Source organism: Sphaerodactylus townsendi, linkage group LG03, assembly GCF_021028975.2.
Source record: "Sphaerodactylus townsendi isolate TG3544 linkage group LG03, MPM_Stown_v2.3, whole genome shotgun sequence".
In the NCBI taxonomy this organism is placed as follows: Eukaryota; Metazoa; Chordata; class Lepidosauria; order Squamata; family Sphaerodactylidae; genus Sphaerodactylus; species Sphaerodactylus townsendi.
The window spans coordinates 146079805-146092658 of record NC_059427.1 but is presented as its reverse complement, the minus strand read 5'-3'; the positions used below and the strand labels follow the sequence as shown (position 1 = coordinate 146092658).

Below are 12854 nucleotides of genomic sequence, written 5' to 3'. Positions count from 1 at the left end.
AACCTCTGCACCCCTCCCCCCCGTGCCCCACTTGCCTGGCTGGGCCACCACCAGGCACCCCTCAGCCCTGTCCTGCCAGGCTGCTCCTTCAGCCGGCGGACTCTGCCGGTTGAAGGAGCAGCCTGGTGGGGGCGGGCTGAGGGGAGTGGTGTGGATGGCGATTCTCTGTCCCCATGGGACCAGCTGGCGTGCACTCGGGGACGTGACCCCACGTGTCCCCATGAGTGCTCCGCCTCTGCCATGGACATCGTGTGCGTGTTTCTCATGCACATCTCTGGTTTAATTTGCAAAGCAGAGAAACAAATGTGGGACTCAGACTAGAGCACAGGTGTCAAATTCACGGCCCTCCAGATGTTCATGAACTACAATTCCCATCAACCCTTGCCAGTGTAGCCAATGCTTATGTTGGGAGGGACTGATGGGAATTGTAGTTCATGAACATCTGGAGGGCCGTGAGTTTGAAACCCCTGGACTAGAGTATCATATATGCGTAGAAAATGCTTCAGTAGCACATAGTTGTTGTCCTGACCAAGTCAGCCAAAAGTCTCAATTTATAAAATGCCTGTTTACCTAGGGCCCAGTGCAATCTCGGTGTACAGTTCTAGCACCAGAAATCCCTACTCGGTTTTGTTCTGTTTTGGATTGATGGAAAACTGTAAATAAATTATCTATCCATATAACTTACTCAGAAATGTATTTCATTTATTGGATGCAATTTGTACCCCACCCTTTCCCAGGCAAACCAGGCTCAGGGGACTGGCAATATGTTAATGTGACACGTGTAAAATTTACAATGAAAAATCACAGAAGTCTGATCCAACAAAAACATAAATCCCATCTTGTATGTAGACGGCATGCTCAAATATGACCTATTCGCCCTATCTCCTAAAGCAGGGGTCTTCAAACTACGGCCCTCCAGATGTTCATGGACTACAATTCCCATCAGCCCCTGCCAGCATGGCCAAGTGGTAGGGCTCATGGGAATTGTAGTCTATTAACATCCGGAGGGCCGTAATTTGAAGACCCCTGTCCGAAAGAAAGAGCATTCCCACATGGTGGCGAGCCAAGGTGGCATAGGTGACCACTCGTCTGCAGAAAAGACAGGGTTGCTTCAATTTCCTTCTCGTAGCGTTTGGGCCGGGGCTGGGCTCTGCTTACCTGCATGCCAATGACGGCGTAGATAAAGAAGATCATGGCAATGAGAAGAGCGACATACGGAAGTGCCTGGAAGTGGAACAGATTCAGAGTGAATTGGGAAGGAGGGGTCTGCTCATCTCGGGTTGCCAACCGCCAGGGGAGGCCCAGAGCTTTCCCAGCATTACAGAAGAAGAAGAAGAGTTTGGATTTATATCCCCCCTTTCTCTCCTGCAGGAGACTCAAAGGGGCTGACAATCTCCTTGCCCTTCCCCCCTCACAACAAACACCCTGTGAGGTAGGTGGGGCTGAGAGAGCTCTGAGAAGCTGTGACTAGCCCAAGGTCACCCAGCTGGCGTGTGTGGGAGTGCCCAGGCTAATCTGAATTCCCCAGATCAGCCTCCACAGCTCAGGTGGCAGAGCGGAGAATCAAACCCGGTTCCTCCAGATTAGATACACGAGCTCTTAACCTCCTACGCCACTGTTACAGCAGATCTCTAGATGACAGAGATCGTCATGGAGAAAATGGCATTCCACAGTGCTGATCTCCCTCCCTGCTCCAAACCCTGCTTTCTCAAGGCTTCACCCCCCACCCCCCCACCCCCACCAATCTCCAGGAATTTCCCAACCAGGAGGTCGCAATCCGACTCAAACCCAAATTTCCTACCAAAAATTTACCCCAGCCTACGTGCTGTAGCCTGCATGAGAATGGAGAAATGCAGGCAGCCAGGGCTGGTTCAAGGTATTCGTGGGGACAGCACTTGGGGCCCCCATCTCCCCACAACCATCTCCCCGTGCCACCTCCCATCTGAATGCTCCCCACCTCCCCATATGCTCTTCTCCAACTTGCAAGCCCACCCACTGCCCACCTAGACATCCCTTCCCCAACCACCCTGGGCTAGGAGAGCCATTGCTGTGCACCACCCACTGTGCACCACCCACTGTGTGCACCAACCACTGTGCACCACCCTGCTGTGCACCAACCACTGTGCACCACCCACACGCTTGCTTCAGTGATGCTGGGCAGTTCAGAGAATAGGTAGAGACTCTTGGCAGAGGAGGTGCATGACACAACTCCTGCAAGTGGAGATCAATAGTCTCACGTCCACAGGGATGGTAAAGGTCACGTGGCCGCCTAGGAAAGCTGATGACCTGGAAGGATTTGATGAAGGTCCAGAGAAGGGTGCGGATGCCCTCCCCTTTGCTGAGCAGCTTGACCAGACGCATGACACGGAAGAGGCGGAAGAAGGTGATGGAGATGCGGGAACTATCCTCGGAGCTCTGTGGAGAAGGGATCTGGATCAGCACGTTTCTGATTAAAGGCCCCATTCGATTCATGCATGAAAAGCAGAGTGGCCATGCTAGACCAGACTAAGCACTGCCAAGCCGCAGCCAATAGAGGGAGACCCCTTGCGGGGTTTTCCAGACAAGGAAAGAGCAGAGGTGGTTTTTCGCCGCCTGCCTCCGCATTCCAGCCCTGGACTTCTTTGGTGGTCTCCCATCCAAGTGCTAACTAGGGCCAACCTAGCCTTGTTCTGAGATCTGATGAGAATGGCCTACCCCCGTGGTGGCGAACCTTTGGCACTCCAGATGTTATGGACTACAATTCCCATCAGCCCCTGCCAGCATGGCCAATTGGCCATGCTGGCAGGGTTGATGGGAATTGTAGTCCATAACATCTGGAGTGCCAAAGGTTCACCACCACTGGCCTACCCTGAGCAATCCAGGACAAGGCCCAGGTGAGATACACAATGTAAATCAATGCCGTCAATAGCAATGCAATAGACTCTAGAGTTCCTTGATGCTCTCCCACCCGGGTACTAATCAGGACCAACTCTGCTTAGCTTCTGAGATGAGGCTAGTGCCCTGGTTGGGGCAAAAGCTTCATCAAAGGTACCAATTTGTGTTTTCCCAAGTGACAGGCACTGGAATGGAGGTGGAGGAACCACGTGGGCCTCCTCATAAGGCAAATGACTCCTCATGCCCCAAATGCTTGCTTTGGAAGGAAGAACAACTAGGCCGTTGTTGGATACAGCCGCTGCTAATTCTTCCAGGCGCATGGCTGACTGTTTTGCCCCAATGCAGGCATTTTATTGGTCCTAGATTAGCAGGGAAAGTGCTAGACAGTTGCTAAGCAACCAAACCACTTTCCTTCCCCCACTCCCCCAGCATCCGTATGCAGCAAAGCACAAGATGGGACCAAAGGAGCAAAGCACATGGCGGGGTCATGTGGCAGAAACGGCAGCCAGAGCGGACACAGCGGCAAGGGTGTGGAAAGGAACGCACAGACTCCGGGGAGTGGCAGTGATGCATGCCAAGCCAAGGCAGTTCATGACCAACCTGGAGGCGGCACCGTCAGAGGCATATGCCATGCCAGCCTCCCCATAATGCAAGCAACCTTTGCTCATGGGGTCCAAGCAGTCGTGCTCCCTTCTCAAACCCCACACAAAACCCGTCTGCCAAATATCCAGGTGGAGGGCCAAGGACCAAGCCTTGAGCTCACAGCCACTGAGCGACACTGTGCAGAAATTCAGGGACACTCCCAACATGGCCACCGTGCAGGAATTCAGGGACACTCCCAACATGGCCACCAGCAGGGTGACCGGCTGCACGAGCCAGGGAAATGTGAGAAGTCACAGTCCACATGGCCTGACTCCTGTGAAAGTTTCTTTTCCTGGCCAGAGTTGGGACCGGATTTGGGGGCCTTGGGCAAAACGCTGTCCAAGCACGACTGTGGCACAGATAAGAGAGGGCCTGTCCTGGTCCCTGCTGCTTCTGGCTCACTTGACTGGGCAAATGAACATCTGGTGCCACCAGGATGGGCTGCTGCTACTGGCTCACCTGGTCCCTTCCCTTGGGCGGCTGCTGCTACAGGCAGCACAAAACTGTCACCTGGGCTATTTCAAACCTGGGGTGCTGTGTGGTTTCCGGGCTGTATGGCCGTGTTCTAGCAGCATTCTTTCCTGACATTTCGCCTGCATCTGTGGCTGGCATCTTCAGAGGATCTGAGATGCCAGCCACAGATGCAGGCGAAACGTCAGGAGAGAATGCTGCTAGAACACGGCCATACAGCCCGGAAACCACACAGCACCCCAGTGATTCCGGCCGTGAAAGCCTTCGACAATATATTTGAAACCTGTTAACCCAGGTTAACCCAGGTTAATATGTACAAAATAATTTCCTCTAACAATACCGGAAATGTGTTTTATGATTTTTATCATTTTTATGACTCAGACTTGGCAAAATGATTGGCATAATGATGACAAAATTTGGATTGTGCATCACAATGTATAGAGCCAGTATATGTCTGCACTGGAGAGACAGCGTGATGTAGTGGTTAAGAGCAAGTGCACTCTAATCTGGAGAACCGGGTTTGATTCCCCGCTCTGCCACTTGAGCTGTGGAAGCTTATCTGGTGAACAAGATTAGCTTGGGCACTCCAACACATGCCAGCTGGGTGACCTCAAGCGAGTCACAGTTCTTTGGAGCTCTCTCAGCCCCACCCACTTCACAGGGTGCTTGTTGTGTGTGCGTGTGGGGGGGGGGGGGAAGGATGTAAGCCCCTTTGAGTCTCCTTACAGGAGAGAAAGGAGGGATATAAATCCAACTCTTCTTCTTCTACACACACACCGCATTATGTTTATTGCTGTACTATTCATCCAGCCATGAAGTTTGAGCCATAAAAATTAGAAAATTCATGAAACATATTTCCAATATTGTAAGAGGAAATTGTTTTGTGCATACATAGTCAACAGGTTCCAAGCAGCCCAGGTTCCTGTTTTGTACCGTACGGCTTTCGGCCTGCTATACTGCGCCCTCTCTTTTGTTCTTTGTTGTGGCTGTGTCATTGCTGCTGGCTGACATTACTCTTGCCTCGGGCAGGTGAGCACACAGCGGCATGCTGTGGTCACTGCTCTTCACCCTCTGAGAATCTGGCAGAGGAGGAGGAGGAGAAGATGAAGAAGAAGAGTTTGGATTTATATCCCCCCTTTCTCTCCTGCAGGAGACTCAAAGGGGCTTACAATCTCCTGGTCCTTCCCCCCTCGCAACAAACCCCCTGTGAGGTAGGTGGGGCTGAGAGAGCTCCGAGAAGCTGTGACTAGCCCAAGGTCACCCAGCTGGCGTGTGTGGGAGTGCCCAGGCTAATCTGAATTCCCCAGAGAAGCCTCCACAGCTCAGGCGGCAGAGCTGGGAATCAAACCCGGTTCCTCCAGATTAGATACACGAGCTCTTAACCTCCTACGCCACTGCCGGTATACCACGGGAAGGTTGCTGGTATACCACGGGCGGGCGAAGGGCTCAGTTCTCCCAGAGGGCAATTCATCAAGGAGACCTCCAAGGCCACCATCCACAGATTAGGCAGCAATTCTTGCTTCGGCAGCACAGCAGCTGGCCCTCTCAAAGGCCCGAGGCCTCGGCAGCTGCTCGGCAATGCCTGCTCCTGTCACTGGCCCGGGCTAGAGCAAGTAGCTGATTGCTCTTCATGTCAGCTTCAGCAGGTGGCCTTGCTCCATCATTCTCAACGGGTGTCAGAATTGACAGCCCACCAAAGACAAGGTCTCAAGTTTACTACCTCCGTTCACGACCTCCACAATTGTACCCTCACACATAATCACATATAGAAGGGGAAGAGTTTGGGTTTATACCTCACCTTTCTCTCCTGTAAGCTTTCTTTCTAAAATCTGTGGACCCTGCCGTTCCTCCCCACCTCTTTTCTTAGGGGACTACGAGTAGGACGCCATCGGTAATTTTGATAGATGCTGCATTTTAATGGGGGTCGATTTTAACATATAGAGCCATATTTAATAACTATTTAAAAATTTGATTTTATTTGTGCTCTATCTATTTGTTTGTTCGCCGCCCTGAGCCCTTCAGGGGAGGGCGGTTTATAAATATAATTAATAATAATAATGATAATAATAATAATAATGATGATGATGATGATGATGATGATGATGATGATAAGCTGACTCAACATGGCTGAAAAATTCCTTTCCTGCTTTGTGAGGTAGGTGGGACTGAGAGTTTTGAGAGAACTGTGACTAGCCCAGCAGACTTCATGTGTAGATAAAGACTTCACGTGTAGAGAAAGAGTCTGCCGCTCATGCAGCATGGGGAATCAAACCCGGTTCTCCAGATTAGAGTCCACAGCTCTCAACCACTATAAATATTTGCATGTATATGTACACATTTGCCTGACCTGGAGAGAGATACTTTCTAACAGCCAAAGGGAATCCCCTCCAAGTCAGGGTGAGAGAAAAGAGTGAGTAGGGGGACAAGAATAGAAGTGGAGAGGAAAGGTGGAGTTGCAAAAAGAGCAGTGAAGGAGATAAGAGTTTGGATTTATACCCCACCTTTCTCTCCTGTAAGGAGATTCAAGGTGACTTACAAGCTCCTTTCCCCTCCTCTCCCCACAACAGATATCTTGTGAGGTAGGTGGGGCTGAGAGAGTTCAGAGAGAGAACTTTGACTAGCTAGCCCAAGGTCACCCAGCAGGAATGTAGGAGTGGGGAAACACATCTGGTTCACCAGATAAGCCTCCGGCACTCAGGTGGAGGAGTGGGGAATCAAACCCAGTTCTCCAGAATAGAATCCACCTGCTCTTAACCACGACACCATGCTGGCTCTCAGAGTGTGGGGCAGAGAGTGTGGAGAGTGTGGGGCAAACGACAGAGAGTGTGAGGCAAAGGGATTATCCTTGTTATGTGAGCCCCCCTCTCACTTCAAGATTTCCACACTTACTACTTCCATCCCTTAGCCCGAGATTGCTTAGCTAACCCCAGTCCCATTTTTAGAGACACCACAACCCTGATTTATGAACCTGCTTGTTGTATCCACCCAGCATCATTGTGGTCAGCCTTCCACAGCCCGCCCCCAAATAGCTCTGCGATTAAATACATGGATAATACCTCTCCAACATGTCCTCCGTTCTAATATGACAGGATGAAGGGAACGGCGCCAACAGAGTGATAATGGTGGAGATGAAGCCACCCGACAAACATTCCAATGGGAAGCAGCAAAATGGCAAGAAGAGGAACAGAATGGATGCGTGGATAAACAGAGACAAAAAGACAAGGCAGAGAAGATGGGTGATGGATCCAGGAACACAAAAGATGTTTTATGTGAAGGAGCAATGTTTCATCTCACGCTTCACGCTTGTTCAAAATCTGGAGCAGAAAATGGAAGCTGGCACAACATTTAGATTTCCTTCTTCCAAAGTGGGTTTCTAGTCCTCATGGTAGTGGAGGTACATTTGAATTTCACTAGCCCTGTTCACATGTTACAGCAAACACATGTATACGCTGCATGTATCACTACACATCTATGTGCAAGGAAGAGCCAATCCACATTGCCAATTGAACTGGCGACTGGTACCTGGGATAGTATGGGGTTTAAATCATGCGTCCAGGTGTACATGTCTGGAACATATGTAACATTTCCAGACATTTTTCGAAGCCTCAAGGGAAAATCCTTTTTCCCGACAAAAGAATATGGACATTTGGGGAACAAATGAAATATATGCAATATAATTTCTTATCAAAGCAAAACTGATTTATCAGTACAAAATACACCATTTATAACCTAGCATATAAAAATCTGTCCAGTCAACAAATCTCCCATGGCCAATCAGAAACCTTGCTGAACAAAAGCCCTACAAGGCGTTATTCACTTTCTAAAATGGGATCTGTAGGTGCCAGGATACCCATGGGGGAACACTGGTCTACATTAGAACAACTAGATTTGAATGCAGCAGTACCTTAGAAACAAACAAGATCTTTGGGTATAAGCTGTTGAGGGTCAAAGTCCCATTTGTCAGACACCAGATATGATGAAGAGAGCTTTGACTCTCAAAAGATCATACCCCAAAAATCCAGTTGGTCTCTGTGGTGCTGCTGGACTCAAATATTATCTGCTCCAACATCACACGGGCCATTACAGCAAGAAGAGAACACTGAGGTCTGGAACAGCCTGGAAGAGGGATAACTCACATTCACTTCTGTGACAGCGATGTCCACAACACTCCCCACCACGATCAGGGCATCAAAAGTGTTCCATGCGTCGACAAAGTAGTGCTGTAACAGAGCAACAAAAACAGCCCCTCTGCAGCCATTTCTGCCTGGATACATAGCATAAAATTTCCAAAGGAGTTATACAGTACAATGCACTGACACGTGGTAAATGGCATTCAGTCATAAAAGGTTAAAAATGTAGCAGGACTTTTTAGTGGCATATTTGGATTGTACTTTTCTAGCAGCCAAGGAGAAAAGTGAAACTCTGTGTGAAATAAATGAGCCTTTATCAGACAACAGAAGCATCCATTTCTCAAAGTCAGAATGAAAATTTAGGCCCATTAGTATTCCAGTGATAAATTTGGCTCTGGATTCCTTATAGAGAGGACAGTATAAGCCACGCCAGCAGGGACTGATGGGAATTGTAGTCCATGAACAAATCAACCATGCCAGCAGGGGCTGATGGGAATTGTAGTCCATGAACATCTGAAGCGCCAGAGTTAGACACCCCTGGTATAAAACATGTGGTAACCACCCCCTGCTTCTACTCCTCCTCATACTGAACACCCAAGTAAATCAGAGGAAGCAAGAGGGAATTCTTAGATTCTTCAGGAATTCAAGAGACTTTGAGTCATGGTGGTTTGAGAACAGATGAAGCCGTCCCTAACCTGGTTATAGGAACATGTGACAGCATGAAGATTGGACCAACAACTGTAAATAAGCAACAAATCCTGAGTGGGCTACACCATATTGGAGTTTAGTTGCGTAAACTGGAAAGGGCTGGGATCCCTGGCTGTCTACTTTCTTTCTTTCTTTCTTTCTTTCTTTCTTTCTTTCTTTCTTTCTTTCTTTCTTTCTTTCTTTCTTTCTCTCTCTCTCTCTCTCTCTCTCTCTCTCTCTCTCTCTCTCTCTCTCTCTCTCTCTCTCTCTCTCTCTCTCTCCTCTCTCTCTCTCTGAACATAAGAACAAGCCAGCTGGATCAGACCAGAGTCCATCTAGTCCAGCTTTCTGCTACTCGCAGTGGCCCACCAGGTGCCTTTGGGAGCTCACATGCAGGATGTGAACGCAATGGCCTTCTGCGGATGTTGCTCCCAAGCACCTGGACTTTTAAGGCATTTGCAATCTCAGATCAACAGGATCAAGATTGGTAGCCATAAATCGACTTCTCCTCCATAAATCTGTCCAAGCCCCTTTTAAAGCTATCCAGGTTAGTGGCCATCACCACCTCCTGTGGCAGCATATTCCAAACACCAATCACACGTTGCATGAAGAAGTGTTTCCTTTTATTAGTCCTAATTCTTCCCCCCAGCATTTTCAATGGATGCCCCCTGGTTCTAGTATTGTGAGAAAGAGAGAAACATTTCTCTCTGTCAACATTTTCTACCCCATGCATAATTTTATAGACTTCAATCATATCCCCCCTCAGCCGTCTCCTCTCCAAACTAAAGAGTCCCAAACGCTGCAGCCTCTCCTCATAAGGAAGGTGCTCCAGTCCCTCAATCATCCTCATTGCCCTTCTCTGCACTTTTTCTATCTCTTCAATATCCTTTTTGAGATGTGGCGACCAGAACTGAGACACAGTAATTCAAGTGCAGTCGCATTCAATGGCTTCCTATATAAGGGCAGCTGACCAAATGCTTTGCAGTTTTATTCTCAATTCCTTTCCTAATTATCCCCAACATAGAGTTTGCCTTTTTCACAGCTGCCATGCATTGAGTTGACATTCCCATGGAACTATCAACTAAGACGCCCAAATCCCTTTCCTGGTCTGTGACTGATAGCACTGACCCCTATAGCGTGTATGTGAAGTTTGGATTTTTTGCCCCTATGTGCATCACTTTACATTTTGCTACATTGAACTGCATTTGCCATTTCTTAGCCCACTCACCTAATTTATCAAGGTCCGCTTGGAGCTCTTCGCAATCCTTTGCGGTTCTCACCACACTATATAATTTGGTATCATCTGCAAACTTGGCCACCACGCTACCCACCCCTACTTCCAGGTCATTTATGAATAGGTTAAAGAGCACTGGTCTCTCTCTCTCTCTCTCTCTCTCTCTCTCTCTCTCTCTCTCTCTCTCTCTATCAAACTTATATACCGCCCAATCCCTGAAGGGCTCTGGGCGGTGAACAACATGAAATTCAAATACAAATAAACATAAAATCAAAAACAATAATCTCTCAATAATATAAATTAAAATGCAGCAATTAATACGTAACAATGCCCGTTAAGATCCTTCTTAAACCCGCCCAAGAGGAGAGAAGAAAGGGTGGGTTCCGTAGATGATAATGAACCCAAATTTCCATGGGGGTGAAAGAGAGGGGGGGGGCACTTTCAGCGGCTGGACACTCCAAAGGCCCGACTTGAAACCTTGCAATTGTTCAGAGGAAGTGGAGGAGAGAATCTCTAAAGCAAAACAAATGAACAAACTTCACAGCCCTCCACCAAAACTCCTCGCTCCCAAACCTTGGGCTTGAAGGCAATGATTTTCAGCACCATTTCGATGGTGAAGAGGCCCGTGAAGACCATGTTGAGCAGGTCCATCACGTAGTTGAAGGGTGTCGACTGTTCGTGGTGCTGGAAAAAGGAGACCGGGAAATGAGACAGGCAATTCTTGGAAGTCGCCTTGAACCATGAAGAAAGGCGAAATATCAATGTTTTAATACATAAATAAAATAACCACCACCACCTCCAGGAAGTCTTGGAGATCTCTCAGTTTGCCAACGGATCACTGAATCACAGTCCCCTCGGAGAAAATTACAGCTTTGATGTGGGTGGACTCTATGGAATCACAACTGCACCAAATTACCTCCTCTCCTCAAACTCCACCCCCAAATCCCTAGGAATTTTCCAACCAAGAATTGGCAATCCTTGTTGCGAGACTCATACGTGATTCACATGAAGGGATTTGGCCTAAAGGGGAGAAGTTAATAAACTCGGTGAAAATTTCCTCAGTGGAGGCTCAGTGGGGTGGGGGGCAGGGGCGAGAGAGAGAAGAACATTTGACCCAGGACTGTTGTGTGGGGGGAGGACATTCATGTCACCTCCTACACGATCCTCTTAACTGGAGATCCCAGGGATTGAACCAGGAACGTTGTGCATGCGAAGCAGAAACTGAGAGAGCAGCAGTGGCGTAGGAGGTTAAGAGCTCGTGTATCTAATCTGGAGGAACCGGGTTTGATTCCCAGCTCTGCCGCCTGAGCTGTGGAGGCTTCTCTGGGGAATTCAGATTAGCCTGTGCGCTCCCACACATGCCAGCTGGGTGACCTTGGGCTAGTCACAGCTTCTCGGAGCTCTCTCAGCCCCACCTACCTCACAGGGTGTTTGTTGTGAGGGGGGAAGGGAAAGGAGATTGTAAGCCCCTTTGAGTCTCCTGCAGGAGAGAAAGGGGGGATATAAATCCAAACTCTTCTTCTTCTTCTCTTCTTTATCACTAAGCCACAGCAACTCCCTTCTAATGGTGAAGTCCTGGCCCCTTACATCGTTAAGGCCCTGCTACTCCAACCCTTCAGGCTCAGATTCTGCCCTTCCCTACAAGATGGAGTTCCCCCCTAAAAAGGGAAAACTATTGGTTCTTCACACCACACTTCTCCTTCCTTGGTTGGAAGTGAAGGAATCTGTAATATCATTTTGCACCAGAGGGAGCAGTAGAGCTAGAAGGCAGAGAAGTCCCTTCCTGTTGCCCATTCCGTTGCTGTCTCTTTGATCTCAGGAACTTCCTTCCAGCTTTCCTCTCTCTCTCTCTGACCTCCATGCGTAGCGGTATGCATTCTTAGCCCCATTACGCATTGAGTGCTTCCCGCGCTGCTCCTCACCCAGCAGTTCCTTCGCAGTGGGTTCCTCTTCCAATTCCTTGTTTACACGTGAGGTGTCCCACTGCCTACTGTGTGGCTTGCCTGCCCCACTTCCAGGTTGTACCCCAGTGGCGTAGCGCCCACGGGGCAGGAGGGATTGTGATGCCCCAGGCGGAGCCATGGTAGAGGCGTGGCTGGGCCGTGAAGGGGGCGTTCCGGGGCGTGGACGGGTGCCACGGGCACAGTTTCCCCTCGTTTTTATTTTTATTTATTTATTTATGATCGATTCTGTATACCGCCCCTCCCCCGAAGGGCTCTGGGCGATGAACAACATAATAATAGCACAATAACATTAAAATCCCCATTAAAACAGCGAATTGATTAAAAATACTACGGCATCCGACAAAAGCTTCATAAAACATAATAAACCCACCCTGGAAAACAGACCCAGAAAGCTAAGGGCCCCATAGTGTTGGGAGGAGGGGGGGGCGCACATCAGCGGGTCGGCCCCTTGCCAAACGCCTCGGTGGAACAATTAGGTCTTACGAGGCCCTACTTGGGAACTCTCCAAGATCCCAAGCGGTGCCAGGACAGCTTAGGTGGTGGGGTGTTCCACTCAGGCGGAGGCCAGGGCTGTAAAGGCCCTGGCCCGGGTAGAGGCCAACCGCATCATCGAGGGGCTAGGGACAACCAGCAAGTTGGCCTCTGCCGAACGCAGAGGCCGCAAGGGGACATATGGGGTAAGACGGTCCCGAAGGTACGAAGGTCCCAGGCCGTGTAAGGTCCCAGGCCGTGTAAAGTTCCACCTCTGTTGTACCCCCATCAAAGTCAAGAATGAAGATTGCTGTTGTTGGGGTATTTTAGCCCTTTAAATGTAATCTCGATATTCCTTATATCTTTGTTGTGCAGATTCTT

General features: G+C 49.1%; 1 protein-coding gene across 1 annotated transcript in view; it reads right to left on the bottom strand.

The window, feature by feature from the left end:
- Nucleotides 1-12854, bottom strand: part of CACNA1F (calcium voltage-gated channel subunit alpha1 F) — a 132641-nt gene that overhangs the window by 33637 nt on the left and 86150 nt on the right. The window contains exons 31-35 of the mRNA XM_048488608.1: nt 10612-10722; nt 8124-8207; nt 7044-7064; nt 2287-2415; nt 1159-1224 (exon numbers count right to left, since the gene is read on the bottom strand). Coding sequence (XP_048344565.1) covers nt 1159-1224; nt 2287-2415; nt 7044-7064; nt 8124-8207; nt 10612-10722 — 411 coding nt within the window. The remainder of the gene's footprint in view (nt 1-1158; nt 1225-2286; nt 2416-7043; nt 7065-8123; nt 8208-10611; nt 10723-12854) is intronic.